Source organism: Alligator sinensis, unplaced genomic scaffold (assembly GCF_000455745.1).
Source record: "Alligator sinensis unplaced genomic scaffold, ASM45574v1 scaffold781_1, whole genome shotgun sequence".
In the NCBI taxonomy this organism is placed as follows: Eukaryota; Metazoa; Chordata; order Crocodylia; family Alligatoridae; genus Alligator; species Alligator sinensis.
The window spans coordinates 2591993-2611179 of NW_005841845.1; the positions used below are offsets into that span (position 1 = coordinate 2591993).

At 56.2% G+C, this 19187-nt stretch overlaps 2 protein-coding genes across 3 annotated transcripts; one reads left to right on the plus strand and one right to left on the minus strand.

Moving 5' to 3' along the window:
• Nucleotides 1-37: 37 nt before the first annotated feature.
• On the plus strand, nt 38-14433 carry LOC102371868 (vitamin D3 hydroxylase-associated protein-like). Its single transcript, XM_025206515.1, has 15 exons — nt 38-447; nt 689-802; nt 2606-2749; nt 3027-3160; nt 3826-4032; nt 4572-4612; nt 4796-4920; nt 6499-6624; nt 7215-7312; nt 8320-8419; nt 9536-9579; nt 11285-11324; nt 11839-11947; nt 12752-12897; nt 13024-14433. Exons 1-15 carry the CDS (start codon nt 238-240, stop codon nt 13150-13152), a joined length of 1767 nt encoding a protein of 588 aa, XP_025062300.1. The 5' UTR covers nt 38-237; the 3' UTR covers nt 13153-14433.
• NSUN4 (NOP2/Sun RNA methyltransferase family member 4) lies at nt 13872-19181 on the minus strand. Of its 2 annotated transcripts, none has more exons than XM_006015761.3 (7): nt 19169-19181; nt 18701-19014; nt 17148-17302; nt 16387-16541; nt 15575-15699; nt 14440-14712; nt 13872-14347 (listed from the first exon to the last, which is right to left on the minus strand). In XM_006015761.3, exons 2-7 carry the CDS (start codon nt 18958-18960, stop codon nt 14341-14343), a joined length of 975 nt encoding a protein of 324 aa, XP_006015823.2. In that variant the 5' UTR covers nt 18961-19014; nt 19169-19181; the 3' UTR covers nt 13872-14340. The 2 variants fall into 2 exon arrangements, with proteins under 2 accessions (XP_006015823.2, XP_025062304.1); XM_025206519.1 differs by having other exon boundaries at nt 15575-15714.
• Between the last annotated feature and the right edge of the window lie 6 nt (nt 19182-19187).

Here is a 19187-nt window from a genome sequence, read left to right on the forward strand (position 1 = left end):
ACACAGGTCAACCTGCAACCTTTGGACCATCTTCGAGTTTCTCGCAGATGGGCAAAAAAAGAGTCCTGCCTCTTGCAGGGCATCATCCAAGACCTGAGAAATGGGCAAGCCGGCTTCATTCCCAGCTGCTCCGAGCTGGTGGCGAGGGGTGGAGTGAAACAACCCAGCCTCCGTCTTCCTCTCAGTGCCGTGTCTCGTGAGCTCTCGCAGCTGCCCTGCAGCTGAGTGGGTCTCACCATGATCCAGGAGATGCTCACGCAGCTGCTGCCCGAGCTGGAGGTCGATCCTCGCACCGTCTCCGCCCTGCTCTGTGCCTCGGCAGCAGCTGTCGCAGCGCTGAACTGGATGCAGAGGAGACGGATCCAGGAGAAGATGGAAGAGGCCAGGAGGATGCGGGACCTAGGCCTGCAGCGCATGGAGAAGGCCGTTCAGCGGTTCAAGCAGCAGGTAACGTTTCCCCATAGGGAGCGGGATTGCAGGTACTTGGAAACGTGCGTGGAGATGGCAGCTTTCAAGGGTCGAGGTTGCAGGAACGGGGCTGTGAGCTGCTTAGGGCCAAGCTGCCGCTGGCCACCAGGTTTGTAGACTTCGTAGCTTGTATGCTGGCAGCCTGGACCTGCTGCTCTGGGGCGAGACGGGGCGTTTGGGGTGGCGGGGCACCTGTATGTGACCCTCGTCATGCGTGCAGAACCCAGGGGCCGATCCCAGTCGCATCCTCTCCCTGCCGCTGGTGGAGCTGGCTGAGAAGCTGAAGGAGGGTTCCCTGTCCGCGGAGAGCGTCCTCTACACCTACGTGGACAAGGTGAGCTGCCGCCGTAAGAAAACATTAGATGCGAAATGCTTAAATTCTCGCTTCCCCGTCTCAGCCTTCCTGGGGGCCTTGCACAAGTTCGGCATTTCCAAAGTGCTCAGATGCCAGGGTGATGGGCTCCTTGGTCACGGGGAGATCCCGGGGGTGAAGGGCACCATATAAACCCACGCCACTGCTATTCGATTGCTTGTGGATTAAGCTTCTGGGACTGGTAAAGAGGGATTACTGAAAAAGGATTTTTGGTGGAACAGGAATCGAGGTGGAGCTGGTTGTGACGCCTGTTGTTCGAGGTGGTGTGCGCATGTGTGCATGTGTTGAAGCCTCAGGGAGTTAGGCACCATCGTGCACCTACTGAGATCCAGTCTCTCCCCAAGTACTACCTGAAATGACTGAGGGTGGAAGGGGAAACTGAGGCACAGAGCATGGATGTGACTGCCCGAGGCTCCAGGACAACCTGCTAGCCACCGTGTCCCACTGCCGTCCCCTTACAGAGGTCAGGGACAGCAGCAAGGACCTGGAGGCTCAGGGAGACACCTGATGTTTCTCCTTCCCTAAACCCAGGCTCCTGGTTTCTTGCTGCTCCCCTCCACATGAATACCGGAGAAGCGATCCCCAAAGAGCTGCAGCTGTTGTTGCCTCGGGCCTGTCGGAAGGGGCGGGTGCCCGGGGGTGGGCAGGCAGAGGGGTTGGGGGGGGGGGTTCATCCCACCAAGGGAAAAGGCAAGCCGGCCGAGCTAAAGAGCAGATCCGAAGTGGGTCTGAATGGCTGCAAATGCATTGGTGCGGTATCAGCCAGCAGGAAGCCAGGGCTCACGCCCAGGCTCTGTGCAGGGACCCAGGGGACACGTGTTTCACTCCATGTGCTGGGCAAGCCACTGTCAGCCTTTTCTGCCTCAGTTCTTCCTTCTGTGAAATGGGGATACTAAACCTTCCCATTCCCCACCCCCTTGGCTTGCTTGTTCTAGCTACACTGTGAGGTTTTATGGGCAGTTACTGTGTTTGACTCTGTGTGTGCCTGTGTTTTGCATGTGCGTGTGTGTGCACATGTACATGGTTGTGTGCACGATGTGTGAATACATGTGTGTGTAAAGGGAGTGTGCTCTGTGGGTGGTATGTTTGCAAGTTCATATAGTGTGTATGTGTGTGTGCATGCGCGTGTGTGTTGTGTGTGTGCATGTGGTATGCCTGTGAGTGCATGTGTGTGCATAGTGCATGTGTGCATGTGCACATGGTGTGTGTGATTTGTGTGCATGTGTATGTGGTGCATGTGTGTGTGGGGGGCATGTGTGTGTGGTGCACGTGTATGCATGGTGCATGTGTGCATGATGCATATGGGTGCGTGCAGTGCTCACATGCGTGTGAATGTGTGTATAGTGCATGTGTGGTTTGTGTGGGCATCTGGTGCACCTGTGTGCGCGTGTATATAGTGCGCGTGTGCATGGTGTGTGAGGTTTGTGTGCACATCTGGTGACGTGTGTGCATGTGTGCGTGCAATTTGTATGTGCATCTGGTGCATGTGTGTGTGCACGTGTGTATACTGCATGTGTGTGTGGTTTGTATGCACGTCTGGTGCACACGTGTGTGCATGTGTGTATAGTGCGTGTGTGCATGGTGTGTGGGGTTTGTGCGCACATCTGGTGCACGTGTGTCTGCATGCGTGTGTGTGGACACAGTGCACCTGCCCATGGTGCTTGCATACGTGCACGCATGTGTGTGCGCGTGCAGTGCACACGTCTGCTGGGCCTCTGCTCCGGCTCTCACGAAGGAACGCTTCTCCCCCGCGTCCCCGGGAAGGCCTTGGCGGCGACCCGGGAGCTGAACTGCGTGCGCCACCTCATCCCCGAGTGCGAGGAGCAGCTGCAGGACCTGCAGGGGCAGAAGGAGAAGGGCTTGTTGCACGGCGTCCCCGTCAGCATCAAGGACCACATGAGCTACAAGGTGCGTCCTTTGCCCCGGGGAAGCAGCTCGCTGTGCGGGCAACGGAGCCAGGCGTGGAGCCAGCTGGAGCACTGCCCACCCCTTGCTTACCCCCATGCGGGGGATAGGCCCAAAGCGGAGGAGCGTGGAGGGGCTTCAGCAGGACAACAGCCCCGCAATCTCTCCCGGGGGCTCTTGGTCCTGGGTTTCTATCCCCCCCCATGATGAGAGGAAGCCCCGGTCTGCAGCTGGCGGGAGGTGCAGCAACCCTAACGAGTGTCGTTTCTCCTCCCCAAAGGGTCACCTCTCCACCTGCGGTTTCGCCCCGTTCCTCGGCCCACCGGAGCAGGAGGACAGTGTGTTAGTCCAGGTCTTAAAGCGTCAGGGGGCCATTCCCTTCGCGATAACCAACGTCCCGCAGTCCCTGTTCAAGTAATACGTCGTTGCATGTTCTCCCTTCCCCATGCCCTGCAACTCAAAGTCCTGTGCCCGGAGGAATCCTGTTTCAGGGGTGTTGGTTGTAGCCGCGTTGGTCTAAGGACATAGGATTTGGGTAAATCCGCTATCATGGGAGTTCAATGATTGACTCTGCCTCCTGCTCCATGAGCTTGTTTCCTGAATGATTCGCTCTTCCATGAGCTGACGATTGTTTCTATACCCAGCAATGATTGATATCCTCCTTCTCCGTTCAGTTGACGCTGGGCTTTGTTTGAAATGAAGGGAAATGGCAAGACAGGTGAGAAAGAGGGAGAGGAGAGAGCACTGCGTGTGTGTCTCCTCTTTGGGTCTCTGCAGAGGCCCCGGGGACAAACGCGCTGCCATCTCAGTGCACGTAGGGCACAGCAGTGTTAAGTATTTTCAGTGGTGGGGGACAGGCCTGGGTTGCATTCCCTGCTCCGCCACCGTTTCCTGGGCCTCTTCCATGTCTCTTTCTGCTTCAGCGCCCCAACAGGGGTGTGGGTCTCACAGGGATGTCAGCATATTTGGGGGTGAGGGGCTGTGCCCCCAGGGAAATGGCAGGTTCCTCGGGGTTAGGGGACACGGGGAGAAGCCGGGGCCTTTCCAGCATCAGGCTGACTCCGGCTCCTCTCTCCCAGCTACGACTGCAGCAATGCAATCTTCGGCCAGACGCTGAATCCCTGGGACCATCGCAAGAGCCCCGGGGGCTCCTCCGGAGGGGAGGGAGCGCTGATCGCCGCAGGGGGGTCCATCCTGGGCTTTGGGTCCGACCTAGGAGGGAGCATCCGCCTGCCGTCCAGCTTCTGCGGCCTCTGCGGCCTCAAACCCACGGGCAAGAGGCTCAGGTAGGTGCCGAGCGCTGGTCCCGGCAGGCTGCAGGTGACCTTGGATGGGTCACCGGGGCCAGGCAGCTTCACATTCACTGCTTCCACACGGGGCGTGCAATAGTCAGCGATGTCCTCGGGACCATCGCTCTTGGCGCCTGCATCCTCCGCTCCAGCTGCGAGGTGTCCGGGTCTCACGACCCTCAGAAACCAATTGCAAATCCATCGATTTCCCACCAAGCTGGTGGGAGCCCTCCAAAGTCCTTGCTGTCCACTTCGCCCCCTTATCCTCCAACGTCTCATTGAAAAGATGCGGGGAAGAGTTGGTCCAGTCCATCCATCTCTGCAAAACCTGCCGGCTTAGACGCTGTAGCCCCTCACCCCGCTGCAACCTGTAGCCTCCTCCTAGAGCCGCAAGCTGGAGACGGTAACGGGGGCTCCACGGCCGGTGCCGTGCGGGGTCCTGGGGGGTGATCACAACAAAAGCAATGCCCTACAAAATAATGAAGGAGCCTGGCTCCCTATACACCCCCTTCCTGCTTTGTGCCCCTCTTCTGCAGCCTCTCCGGAGTGACGGCCCCAGTCCCGGGGCTTCTATCAGGTACGTCCCTGCTCAGTACTTTTTCCTTTAAAACCGGGGAGGAGGATAGGGGTGGCTCCAGAATTGCCCAAAGTGGGGCTGGGTCCAGCCGCTCGCTCATCAGCCCGGTCCTTTTCCTTTCCTTCCTGGCTGGCCTCCAGCCCCCTTCGTTTAAGTGCTACGTGCGTCCTTCTCTCCTTGCAGTGACGGGAACGATCGGGCCCATGGCGCGGGACGTGGACGGCCTGGCTCTGTGCATGAGGGCGCTGCTGGGGGAAGACCTGTTCCAGCTGGACCCCACCGTGCCGCCCATCCCCTTCAATGAGAAGGTAAGGCGCCCAGGAGCGAGCCGGCCCGGTGACGTTGAGATGGCTACCGCGAGCGGACGGACACCAGGCTAGCGTCTCACGCCAGCGAGATCGCAGCTCGCTGTGCCGTGCATCCAAAGGGGCCCTGGTAGTACGGGACAAGCCCTCTCCAGCTAGGAGGTGGTGCAAGAGAGATGCGGTACGTCCCTGCGGGGAGGGGAAGCTGCCACGAGTGCAGACAGAAAGCCAAAAAAGCCACTTTCGGACATCAGCGGCTGCAGGATAATTTCCAGCAGCGTTTGCCCACGTGGCCTGGTTTAGCCTCCCTTCCTGGCTGGAAAAACCTTTGCTGCTGCACCCTGGTAAATGGGACTGTGGCCCTGGCAATGTGGGGAGAAACTCCAGGCCTGGCCCCGGTATCAGGAGGCTTCCCGGGCTGACCGGGGCCGGCAGAGCCTCCCGGCGAGATGCAGGGGATGGCGGCAGAAGGGAGCAGCAAGAGGGGCCGAGCTTTATAGCTCGGTCCTGCGCGTCGGGAGCCCGGGAGCCGAGCTGGGGGTCTCTGCAGAAAGCAGCCTCCTCTAGAGAGCGGGGAGTGGGGTGGGGGGCAACACCCAGCCACCGATCCGTGCCCAGGTGTTGAAACCAGGCTCCGGGGGGGCTAAAGGGGGCTGTTTCCCATGTGGGGATGGTTAGTGGCCCAGGTGGGGAGAGGCTGGAGGAGAGGGAAGGGGGGTTGATCTGCTGCTCTGCTTTCTGCTCCTTGGCCTGTGTTCCTTGCCTGCTCTGCTTTCTGTTCCCGTGCACCGTTTGATCTGCTGCTCTGCTGCATGCTCTCTACCCTGCACTCCCTGTTTGATCTGCTGCTCTGCTCCCGGCCCTGTGCTCCCCATTTGATGTGCTGCTCTGATTTCTGCTCCCTATTTGATCTGCTGTTCTGCATTCAGCTTCCTGCAGTGCACTCCCTGTTGGGTCTGCTGCTCCACTGCACGTGCCCTACCCTGTGCTCCCTGCCTGATCTGCTGCTCTGCTCTATGCTCCCTACCCTGTGCTCCCCATTTGATCTGCTGCTCTGATTTCTGCTCCTTGCCCTGTGTTCCCTATTCAGCCTGCCGCTGTACTTTCTGCTCCCTAGCTGATCTGCTGCTTTGCTTTCTGCCCCCTACCCTGCACTTCCCATTCGATCTTTTGCTCTGCTTCCTGCTCCCTCCCGTGCTCCATTTGATCTCCTGCTCTGCTTACTGCTCCTTGCCCTATCTGTCACTGTATTCCCTGTTCCCTCCCCGATCTGCCACGTGCCACGCACAGAGGCTGCCCGTGCCGGTGCCACTTGTAGCACGCGTGCTCCAGGATGGCCAACCTTGCCGTAACCGTAGCAAGTGCCGTCAGGCTTGCAGTGGCCGCCGACCCAAACAGGGGGCTGAACCAACCCCCTTCCTAACATCTCCCGAGTCCTGGGGCGCAGGCGGTGTCTGACACCACTTTGGGGGCCAGGAACACCGATTGTCCAGATGCTTGGGAGTTGATCCAGGCCTGGGGAAGGGCTGGACTACAGTCGTGGCTTCATCCACCTTAACCATCAATCCCCTTCGCTCCAAGCTCTTCTGCGCTTCCACCCCACTTCGGATCGGGTACTACGAGACCGACAGCTACTTCCTGCTCCCCCCTTGCATGAGACGGGCCGTGCGGGAGACCAGGGAGCTTCTCCAGGAAGCCGGGCACACGGTGAGCCCCGCTGTCCCCACCTCTTGCTCCGAGGCTCCGTCTCTCCTGTCACCCACAGCTGCCGTCCTGCAAGGCTGCATCGTCTTTACAGTGCAAGGAACACCCCAGCAAAGGCTGGCAGAGGGGAATTGGAAGTGGGGGTGGGAGGAAGGACCTAACCACGTCACAGGCTTAGCAGGCTGGGTCCCCCGGGTGTGCGAGCAAGCTCTTGGGCTCGTCACATGGGGAGCTCCAAGTCCATCCAGCACAAGGGAGCCGGGGTCCTGGGGCCGAGGTGGCCGTGCAAGTTAATCAAGTCCCCTCCAGAGGATCTAAGGGCCAAGCTGTGTAGCCCTAAAGGGCTGGATTGGTGCTAGGATTTGTTTCTATGCAATGAAAACCTGACCCCCACAAGGCGCTGAGTTCGGGTCCCGTACGCTAGGAGCCTCATGGAGCCACATGCTCATTTGCTTAGTCTGAGTGGCCCCAGTAGCACCCAGTTGCACCAGTGAGTCCGCTCCCACCCCAGTAGCAGGCACTCCATCCGCAGCGGTTCCTGAGCCCTGATGCTGTCCTGCTTGCCTACGGACTCACCTTCTGCTTCGGTGCAGCTAGTGCCCTTCGCTCCCCCGCGAGTCGACTACGTGGTCAACGAACTCTTCATGAGAGGCGCGTTCGCCGATGGGGGCTCCACGCTCACGGACCTGTTGTGAGTACGAACGCCCCGGCCTGGATCTCCACGCCGGCAGCGCTGGGGGTAACGGGCAGGGCAGCTGATGAAGGATGCTGCTATGGGGCAGCAAGGCGGCATCCCGCTGGGCTAGAAAATAGCCTCGCTCAGCTTTCAGTTGGGACGTGCAATGGCTGGAGGTTGATGTGCTGCCTCTAGGCCAGAAGCCAGCGGCACTAGAGGAGTTCCTCCCTTGGCTTAAATAGTAACTGCAGTGGAGATGGGGAGATGGGCAAAACAGGCAGCGGAGCATTGCCCGTGATATGGTGTGGCCAGCATCAGAAAAAAGGCCTGGCTAAATCTGGTGCATGCAGGAACCTTACAAGTGATAGCAGACGGAGCAAGAAATGCTCCCTGCCTCTCTGTCCTTGCCAAAGCTGTCCCATATCGGCTCCCAGCAGCCACAGGACGGCTCATGAGGGGCAGCCAAGCTGCGCAGAGGGTGGAGAAGCCACGTGTGCTTTACTTACACCCCGTTGCACACTGCTCCGGTGAGCTCCTCGCAGCGTGCCCTGCTCCAGAGACCCTCCAGCAACCCCCTTAGAGGTGGGCACCCGACAGCAGGCAGATGCCGATCCTGAAGCTGCCAGGCTATGACTGAAATCAAGAGGGTTGGGGCTGGATTTCTTCCTCCCTCAGTGCCTACGAGGATTTGAACAGAAGGCCGAATCCTGCTCGTGTTCACTGCTGCCCAAACCCAACGGAGCGCCCCCAAGACAATGGATTTGTGCTGGCAAATCACACCCTCTGTATTGGATTCTCCTCTCACCCGTTACATTGGCATCGCTCCCGGCTTAGCACCATGTGAACTAGAGTAGAGTCAGGCCCGGGCGTCCCGCAGTGTCCCGCAGCCCTCTCTGTTGCTGTAAAATGACGGCCAGAGTTCATTGCCGGGAGAGTTTGCTTCCAGCCACTAAGATAGCAAAAAATAGTGAGCGACTGGGTGCAAAACAAATGTTGTCTCCCCTCCATCCCCTCTTTTCCAGTGCACAAGACCTTGTGGACCCAGGCTTGAAGCCCCAGGTGAATTGCTATCGGATTCCAAGTTTGGTGAAGAAAATACTGGCGCTGTTGGTTAGGCCTCTGGTCAGTCCCTCTTGTATTCGCGGCGGGCAGGCGGGCGGGCGGGTGGTGTTGCAGCTCCCGGACCTTCGGATGGGTTTGCACCTCGGTGGTAAGCCCAAGAGAGGCTTTGATGGGAGGCTGGACACAAGCAATGGTGACACCAAGGAATACACTGCCCGGCGTCTCTCCATCCCACTTTCCCATATACATTTGTCTCCAGCTTTCACTGGCCGACTCAAGGGGGGCTGTAGCAAAGACTATCTGAGGCCTGAAAAAACCCAGAGGCTTGAGGAGCTTCTTGTGTTAACGAGAAAGCAGGTGACTTCAGAGGTGACCAGGTTTAGAGAGTACGGAGAGAAGGCAGGTGCTAGAAGTACTTCCCACCTGGCTCGAATATTGATGGGAAGTGAAGATGAACTAAGCTAGCAAGTGGTGGATGCTCCTCCTTTCAAGCCCTCAAGACTGGAGGCTTTTGTGAAGGTGTGGTTGAGCCAACCTGCTGAGTTTAATACAGGAGGACCCCGGCGGTGTTTATGCCAGAGGTCAGGCCCCGTGGCCTAGCCGTGCCTTCTGGCCTTCAAACACCGCAGCTGCAAATCTGCCCCAGTGACTTACTCCTTGACCCTTGGCCCCAAGTAGCATTGTCCCTGTGAGCCCAACCACGTATCTTCTAGGCCTGTAAGACAGGGAAACACTGGCCTACTTGCACGAGGCATGGTGGAGGCGAGCCCATCCTCACGTGTGCAGCACCAACACAGTGCACGCACACGGGACCTTTTTGTAGGAGCAACGCGGGTATCCCCTGGCCTGGGTGAACCCCTTCAGCACGCCCTACTGTGCATTTCTGGATGCCATCTTCCACCCCAGAAGTGTGTTTTGTTAGTAAACAGCTTGGGGATCTTCCAGACTAAAAGGAGCTGAGGATGGACCCGAAGCCCACCGAACCCACGACTCGCTGGGTTTGCATCAGGGCTTATATCCAGTAGAGCTAGGTTAGCCGTGTCTTTGAAGTGCCAGCAGTGTAAGTTCACTGCCCTAAACCAAGTGACCACGTTTAAGGTTCACTGGTCCAAACCTTGGGGAGAATGGGTTGCCGCACAGACGGGTCCTAATGGAAACTCGTTTGCCCCCTTTCAGTTCCCACGCCTGGCCTGGCATCTGGATGCGCTGTGTGGAGTCAGGTAAGAGCATGTCGCATATACAGGACTAGGGAAAGGGCAGGTCTGCAGCCAGGGCCTTAGTGCAAAGGAGAGGAAAGCCCTTTCTGGACTGAGATGGAGCCTGACCCTCCACTGGTGCCGCTCAGCCGGGTTTCTAGTATCCGTAGATCAAGCCGCTCTGGGGTGCTGCCCTGTTAGCTCCAGGTTTTTGTTCCATTTTGTGTTGCCGTGGGTAAATCAACGTGGATTATAGCATGTGCTGCTCCCCCAAGGCTGGAGAGGGATGACGAATCAATAGATTTATCCTTGGGTTGCACGTGAGCAACAGAAAGTCAAGGCCAGGCTCAGACTGATCCAAATGAATGCCCAGGCAGCTACGAAGCCCTTGAGCCCCTTCACCTGGCCCACCTCACACTCCACCTCACCAACACTGGGGACAGCTGGGAGGTCCTCAAAGCAATTCCTCCTTCAAGCCCGCGGACATGGTAGTCCAGTAAGGGCCCTGAGGTCTTCATTCCAAGTGAAGATGATGAAGGTAAAGAACGGTATCCACTGAGGCCTTGGGATGTAGTATATGAGCAGCAGATGTGGACCCAGCATGTCCCTCCAAGGCCGGGAACTGGTCTGTGCTTTGAGCATCATGAGAGACAGCGAGCAGGAGTGCTTGACACGGAGGTCTGAGGCGCAGCTCCTGCTGCGACTTCAAGCTGGAGGTTTCTGGCTAGAGGGTCTTGCCCCTCTGCTCAGGATCAAACCGACACATTTTGGGGTCAGGAAGGAGTTTTATGCCATGATCAGACTGGCACAGACTGGGGGAGCAGGGCTGCCTTTCTCTGTAGAGGGGGCATGGCCTCTATGGGATTGCTTGAATGTATATTAACATTTGAAGCAGCAGCTCATGGACTGCCGTGATCCCTCTGCTTTCCCTGTGGCAGGGTGGGGTGTAATGGCTTGCATTGCATCAGTTGACTGTAGTTTTACAAAGCTGAGCTGGTTTGCACAGGGCTGATCCTGGCTCAGGCAGGGGGTTGGACTAGATGTGACCTCTGGGGGTCCCTTCCAGCCCCGTGGCTCTAGCAGTCTGATTAACCCAGATTCCCTAAATCTTAACCTCGTACCTCCGCCCCGGATGGTCCTTTCTCTCTCTGGCTCTCTTAGAGACTGTCTCATTTGCATGTTTGGGCCATTCAGACGCAAACAATTGACAGGAATTTGAAGATTAAATTGCCACCACTGAATTACAAGGATGTGCTTACCAGCACGCAGTGGCAGCACATGGGCAGTGCCCCTGCGTCACCTGTGAGCAGTTCAAGGGCGTTTTTGATGTTTCGGGCGCTATGCCCAGGGTTTCTACGAGAGGGTTGCTAACAAAGTGTTTAAGAGCAAGGGAAGATGGATGCTTGGCTGGGACGGTTTGAGACCAGGGGCAGACCGGGGAGGGAGCAGACAGCACAGCAGCAGATAGGGCAGACAGCAGAAGCCAGAGCAGCAGATGGGGCAGGGGAAAGGGGAATCAAAGTGGCTCTTGGGGAGCGTATGGGGCTAATTCACGGCACACCAGCCAAAAAGGTTGGTCCGCACCGGTCTAGACAGGTCTGATCCTGCCTGGAGCAGATGTGAACCCCAGGGCCCTGCCGGTCAATGATTCTCTGATCCCAAACGGACAGCGCTGCTCCCACCTCCAGCTGCTTGAACCTCATCTATATCCCTTTGCTTCGAATTCCAGGTCAGCCAAGGCGATGTGGCAGCACCAAGCCTGTGTACTGGTAAATACGAGGCTCCGCACGCGCAGAACACAAAGCGCAAGCCCTGCCAACGAAGCGCGGTCGGGATGCACCGGCACTCGCCGTGGCCAGCCCCGGAGGCCCCAAAAGCACGAGTCAGACCCTAGAAATCCTGATTTGTTCTACTGTAGAAGTGTTGGGCTCTGTTTTATTGGCCTTTGGCATCTGGAGCCTCTGAGCTGCCCTGGACTCAGTCACACTGTCTCTGGGCGCTGACCCCCAAGTTAATTCTCCCATACCCGGGAAGGGGCTGAAGACACCTGGGCTTAAGGCTGCTGAGCTTCTCTATGCACTGAGCTGCTCCCAGCCTCAGCCGGGGACACATTGCTCAGCACGTCGCGGTTGTCAGTGTGGTTCGGTCCCATCCCCGGGGCTCTGTAGGGCGGGCATATCTCCCTGCTGCGTTCCAAACGGCCCTATGCCGTAGTATCACCCCCATACCACAGCTGGGCAGCTCCAGGTATTTTATGGCTCCCTTCCCGCACTCTCCCCCCAGGCCTACCGCACAGAGTTCATTGCCAAATGGAAGAAACTCCAGCTGGACGTGGTGCTGTGTCCGGTCCTGGGGCCAGCCTTCACCCTTGGCTATCCAGGGAAGCTCCTGGGTAAGGTGGCAAAGGGTGTTTCTAGGATATGGGAGGCTGTGGGAGTCATCCTGCCAAAGAGGGTTGTTGGCCGCCAGTGCGATGACCACCTCCAGGTCTAGTGGGTAGGACCCCAGGCAAGGGGGTAGGAAGCCAGAGGCCTGGTCCGGGTTCAGCTATTAACCCTGTGTATGAACCTGGACGTACTACTTGGCATCAGGTGCCCTCGCAACCTCATCCCTCTGCCCCTGTAAGGTCCTTGGGGCAGAGACTAGATGTGGGCGAGACCTACAGACACCACCCTATGCTTTTTAATAACGTAGCTGTTTCACCCGGCGCTGACACCAGGCTGCTTTGTGCAGCACAGCAGATAAGTTGAACATTCACTGGAAAAAGACGCTCTCCTGCGCACTTCAGTGGTATTAGGCAGATATAATGCTTCATTTGACACAGGAAGAAACCTAGGCACAAAAGTTAAATGCTTTGCCCAGGGCCTTTGAGGGAGTCAGTGTCAGAGGTGGGATTAGCACCCATGAATTCCCATCCAGTCTGCAGGACACGAGCATGCTCTCTACCCATATGGCTGAAGGCACTTTTTGCTGACACCATCATGTTGCATGCGTGCTGTGCTAGCAGGGTCCATAGTGACCGTCCGTGACCTGCTTGGGGAGGGATTGAGCTATGGCAGGTTTCCCGCTAGGGTGACACATGGCATGTGTTTGAAGGGGACGTACTCAGCAGCCTTTGTGCACTGTTGGGGTCCAAACCCCTGCACTGCCTTGCTGGCCTCCCTGTGACTGATCTTCTGCACACTGCTCCTCCCAGCGGCCGTCTCCTCCACCATGTTGTACAACACCTTAGACTTCCCCGCTGGGGTTGTGCCAGTGACCACAGTTACGGAGACTGATGAAGAAGAGCTGCTACATCACAGAGGGCACTACAATGATGCATGGGACAGGAGGCTGAGAAAGGTCAGCCAGCAAGCGGGATGTGGGGTGGGGGCTGAGGACACACGAGGGTCCACTCCTGCAGCTGAAGAACTTATTAGATGGGAGGTGCCCCTGGATAACATCACACTGCTCCTGTCTCCACTGCAGGCCGTGGAAGGAGCCGTGGGGCTGCCCGTGGCCGTGCAGTGCGTGGCCCTGCCGTGGCAAGAGGAGCTGTGCCTCCGCTTCATGAAGGAGGTGGAGACGCTGGCCTGTGAGAGGAAGAAATGTGTGTGACTTCTTGGGGTCTGTGACTGCAAGAAAGCCAGCTGGGTTCCTCAATGGTCAATAAAAGAATTACAAAGCACACCCGCCTTTCTTTGCCTTCACGGGAGCATTCAAATTGTTCCAACACCTTCACACACATCTCTGTTGCGACTGTCCGTGTTGGACGTGTGGAGTAAAAGTGAACGAATCAATGGAGCTCAGCCACTAACCCATCTGGAATAGTCCCGGCAAAAACCAAGCGAGCAAAAATAATCCATTCCCCTAGCACACACCAGCACAAACTCTTTGCACCAAAATCTAGAGATCAGTCTGTCTAAAAGACCACCTGCATGAGATAAAGGATGCAGCCCAATTCCTCTAAACACTGGTTAAAGGCTTGAGCATGAGCCAAGCCCAGAAAGATGGATGTGGGGAGGTGTTTGTTCACATGTGCAAGGTTACATCCAAAATGAAAGCAGAGAGACAGGAAATGCTTTCATCCAAGCTCAGATCATCCTCTGAACAGCTGGAGAACCAGGTTCCTTAGTGAGAAGAGAGACAATGACAGCAATAAGCTGCTTTGAAACCCTGTATTTGAAAGGCAGCTCTCCTGAAGGAGCAGCTGGCAGGGCACTGAGCTGGGACTCAGGAGACCTTGGTTCTATCCCCAGCTCCTCCGGTGACCTGCTGTGTGAGCCGAGGCATGTCACTTGTGTGTGCTCTGTGACCCAGGTTTCCTCCCTGTAAAAACAGGGCTGAGGATGTAGCCCTGGTCTGTGAGACCCTTGGGGATTTCTGGCTAAGCCGTGCCTGCTGAGAGTTGAGCATTGTTAGCACTCAGCAAATCCTCTGAAGCATCTGAATGGGTAGGCGGCTGGACCCGATGATCTTGCGAGGTCCCTTCCGGCCCTAATGTCTATGAAATCGATGAATTCAGAGCATTTGGAGAGACCAAACTACTGGTTTCCTAGTCAAAAACACAAGTCCCACTCTCTTTCTTCAGTCATAGCTGCTTTTTAAACCAGCAGCAGGTTGAGGAAAGAGAAGGAGTTACAAACCGTAGCGAGATACCAGAGTCCAGTGCCCAGAAAGAGGCACAATACATTTCTCAAAGACTACATCTGCATCATTTAGTCTCAGTGATTGGGGCCGAGTGGCCGACTTCCTTCAGGGGGTTACGCAGCAGTTCCTCTTTCCTTGGAAACTTTAGGTATTGCATTAGTGCCTGTAAAAGAGCAAGATCATCTCTACTCAGATGTCACTAGGTAAACCAATGCCCCGATCTTAACTCCCCCTGGGAGGAGCTGTCATGCTCACTGGGCCCGGCGTAATTTGCAGAAGTACGTGGGCCCAAAGTTGGCCGTGAGGTGAGGAAGGACAAGCTCCCCAACCCTGCATTCAGCATAGAAAGAAAACGTGTCCTGGAAGAGTCTCCGGAAACAGCTCAAGTCTTCGACGTGGACGTCAATGCTGAACTGGGTTTCTGCCATTTTGATGGCGCTCTCGACGATGTACTCGTTCTGCAGCTGAGAGAGGGTGCACGTGGAGTACACGACTTCCCCTCCTGGCTTGGCAGCAAGGATTCCAGCGCTAGACATGAGGAGAGCAAGAACAGGGTGACTGGATGTAAAGGACTGAGCCCTCCCTGCGACTGCATGTGCGCGGGGCATGAACATGCAGCTAACAAGGGCTGCCAACATGAATAGGAAGGACTGCAGGCTAGATGGTCCTGCCAGCACTGCAGCTGCAGGAGAATTTAGCACTGCGGTGTTACTAGTGCTTCACCAGATGAGAAACTGGAGCAGGATGGTTTAATCTACTAGTCTAGTTTAGATCTTGCATCACCAATGTACTCCAGGCACATGGGACAGGCCAAGAGTCTGTACAGAGGAAGACAATGATGTGGGTAAGACCATAGGTTGGGAATCCAAATTTTGGCTTTGTTATCTTTGTCACGGGCTCCAGGTGTGGCCCGGACAATTCATATAGGCCCCAGTTCCTCATCTGAAAAAAGGAGGTAATAATATTCCTGCTCCCACTCCCTGCAGGGGGGCTGCAAAGAGGATGGAGCTGGGCTGGTCTCAGTGGGGGCAGATGACAGGACAAGGAGCAAATGGGCTCAAGCTGCAGCAAGGGAAGGTGAGGTTGGATATTAGGAAAAACTCTCTCATGAGGAGGATAGTGAAGCACTGGAACAGGTTACCCAGAGAGGCTGTGGACTCTCCATCCTTGGAAGTTTTTAAGGCCCAGGTTGACAAAGCCTTGGCTGGGATGAGCTAGTGGGGCTGGTCCAATTAGAGCAGGGGGTTGGACTAGATGTGACCTCCTGAGCTCCCTTCCAGCCCTCATTGTCTAGGATTCGAAGAAACACCTTGTCCCGCTGAGCTCGGAGGTCCCTTTCATAAACCAGAAGCACTGACTGATCGCACGAATTGCGCAGAGGGTCACTCACACCAACAACTGCATCTGCAGCATCGGCAACTGCTGACGCTCCTTCTTCCTCACCCGGGTGAACAGGTTGTTGTCATGCTCCATGACCGAGTGCCTGTCCGTTGTGCAGGGAACATCCACAAGCACCTGCATGACCGAGAACTGAGAACTTAGATCAATTCTCCACCCCATTAAAGTTTGGCGAGTTGCAGTCCTTTCCCCACTTCCTCTCCTTTCCCCCTCCCCACACATTTCCTCTGCTATTCCACTCTTTAAGCAGTGTCCTTGGCCACAGCCTTAGAGGGCAGGTACACGCACACTCTGCACTGTTACTGATGGGTTGCTCGTGGTGGCTGGGAACTCTATGGAAAAGAATTTCAAGTTTGAGGTAACTTCATACATTCCCCTTTATCTCCATCTTCATGCATTCCCCTTTATCTCTAAGGGCAAGATTACACTGACAGCACAGAGTACCAGCAAAAGGCTCCGCATGTAGTTGTAGATATGCTTTTAAAAAAGCATATTGTCCCCACATAGTGGAACCGCCTCCCAATGAACGAAACAAACTGGCAACAAAACCACACTTATACAACTGACTGCAGTTGGCAGCACAGACGCAGGCTAAAAGAAGAGAGAGTAAACCTCGGGCTTCAGGGCATCGCCTTCAGTACATGATCAGTTAGAAAGAAACCCCCCTTCCCCTGACATGCAGAAGCCTGCACGGCTGGATAAATGGCTGCCTCTCTCTGAAGCATCCTGTATTTTCCCCTCTACCAAAGGCAAAAAATTAAATCAGATAGTTACAGCATTTTGGCTGCGTTTCCAGTCACTCACCCTATCGAACACGTCTCTCTCCACTTGCTCCCAGTTGCTTCCATCCTCCACGCTGACTGACACGTTGTCCCTAGCTGCCTTGGGGAGGTAACTGTGGAGAATCCCATGCAGCCGTTTAATTCGGGAAACAGAGATGTCTTTGGCTGTCAGGTGCCCTGTGGTAAGGAACAGCACATCACACAGACACTGAAAGACATGTAGGAAAATGTAAAGTCAGCTCCATAACCCTAAGAGAAGGGTGTCTACGATATGGGGTTCAGCCCACAAGGTCAAATGAGATCAATATCCCTGCCCCAGATTAATAACAAATGGGTATTTTCCTAGAGTGGCCTTCTGCTTGGCCCATCATGATGAAGGCTTGTGTCAATACATCTGTGTGCCCTCCATTTAGCCACCGCTTCAGAGCTAGGAGAGCTAGAGAGAATCATCAGATTAACATCTCAAGTTGCAGCAAGGGAAGCTGAGGTTAGATAGCAGGAAAAACTTGCTCACTAGGAGGGTGGTGTAAAGCACTGGAACAGGTTAGCCGAAGAGGTGGTGGGGTCTCCATCCTTGGAGGGGGTTTAAGACCTGGGTAGACAAAGCCTTGGCTGGTACAATCTAGTTGGGGATGGTCCAGCTCTGAGCAGGAGGTTAGACTAGATATGACCTCCTGAGGTCCCTTCCAGCCTTCATTTTCTATGATCCTACAGCTGAGATAATCCTAGTTGTTCCCCAAAGCACCAGTTGTAGACAGAAAAGGAAAGCCAGGGGATACGTACGGCAGCATCCGGTTTGTAAAAGAGCCAGGGTCTTGCCACCTGGTGCTGCACACAGGTCAAGGACGAGCTGCCCAGGCTGCACATTGAGAGCCAGGACAGGCAAGAGCGATGCTGCATCCATCAGGTAGTAGCCAAGGATCCCCACAGTGTCCGGTCTAGAGATTGGGAGAGAGTGAGGGGGAAGGAAAAACCCAAGCTGAGGCAAAGCATGCAGATTTAAAAGCAGCTAATACTAACACACATTCACGGCACCCGGCCCACACTAATTACACCTGTCCTACACTTCGGGTAAAAGACACAGTCTGGAGGAATACAACGGTATTCCACGCTGGGTGGAAAAGAGCAGGGAGTTTTTGTTGTAGACTTTGTACTAGTTTCATTTTGTGAAGCCTCGGTCCTGTCTGGCGAGCAACGCCAACCGCACCTTGTCGTGCATCTCAAGCCGGTCCAGAGAGGTGATCCTCCCCCTCTACACGACATTGGTCCGGCCTCAATTGGAGTACTGCGTCCAGTTCTGGGCACTGCACTTTAAGAAGGATGTGGCCAGCCTGGAGAGGGTGCAAAGGAGGGCCACCTGCTTGGTGAGAGGGCACCCTATGAGGAGAGACTGAAGGACCTGAACCTGTTCAGCCTCGGCAAGCGGAAGCTGAGGGGGATTTGGTGGCTGCCTACAAACTCATCAGGGGGGATCAACAGCAAATAGGCAGAGCCCTTTTCTCCCCAGCACCACCTGGGGTGATGAGGAACAATGGCCAGAAGCTGCTGGAGAATAGGTTCAGGTTGGAGATTAGGAGGCAATATTTCACTGTCAGAGTAGCTAGGATCTGGAACCAACTTCCCAGGGAAGTGGTCCTCGCTCCTACCTTGGGTAAATTCAAAAAGAGGTTGGATGAACACCTGTCTGGGGTCATGTGATCCCAGCGTGTGCTCCAACCAGTGGCAGGGGGTCAGACTAGGTGATCTATTCAGGTCCCTTCTGATCCCTAACTACTATGAAAGAGACAGCAAATAATGAATCCCTATTTGCTTTCTCTTTGCCGTTCAGTATTTTGTAAACCCTTCTCATGCCCCGCCTGCACCTCCAGCATCTCCTTTCTAACTCCACCCATCAGGTAACGATCGAGCTCATTTCCCAGTCAAAGAACGATTCCTTCAATACCATTTCCCTGACTCCGGGCCCGTCCGCTTATAAAGAGCCCGCTCCAGTCTAGACTAAAATCCTGCCCTCTTACTCCCCTCTCCCCAGACTAATAACGTATCTACAACGCGTCCCACAAGCTCCAAAGTGAGCTGCGCAAAAACCAACCGCTGAGCCGTCAAAGCAACCACGAAAACATGCTTCCAACACAGCCCAGCAAATCCGCCGTGCGTCGCGGCCGGTCCGGGGCCGGGAGGGGAAGCGCGACTTCGGCTTGTCCTCTGAAACAGTCCTCGAACGCGGGGACCGAACCTCCGCGTTCAAGAAGAGGGAACCGAAGCGACCGCGCGTGTTCGGCACGAAACCCCTCTTTGCGACGGGAGTCGGCGCGCCGGGAGAGCGCCGCTGTGCCCACCTGGCGGGAGGAAAGCGGCAGATATCTCCTTTGGGGAAGGTGTAACACTGGATGTTGGGGCTCAGGGGTGCCGGCCCCTCGGCCCCCGCGGGGCCGTTTTGCGCTGCGTAAATGAAGTCCGCGGCGCGCAGACCCTGCAGGTCGCGGACGACGTCGCCGCCCCAGGAAAAGTTGTTGACGAGGGCGCCGTATTTCGGCTCCGAGAGCAGGCTGACGCGCGCCGAGGGCCACAGGGGCCCGAACTGCATGCCGTAGTTCATGTCGAAGAGCTGCAGCGCCAGCTGGGTGGCGGGGACGCGGGGCAGCGTGGTGGCCTGCGGGGGACAGCGGAGAGTAGGCGTGAGAGAGCCTCAGCCAGCTCCCCCGTGGGGCACGTGTTGGCGGGGGGACGCCTTTAGGCGGCGGACCGGGCCTGGCGGAAGCCGGGCAGCGCGGCTGCAGGCGGCCTCCCTGTGCCCCCGCACTCACCCACTTCTCCTTGTAGCGG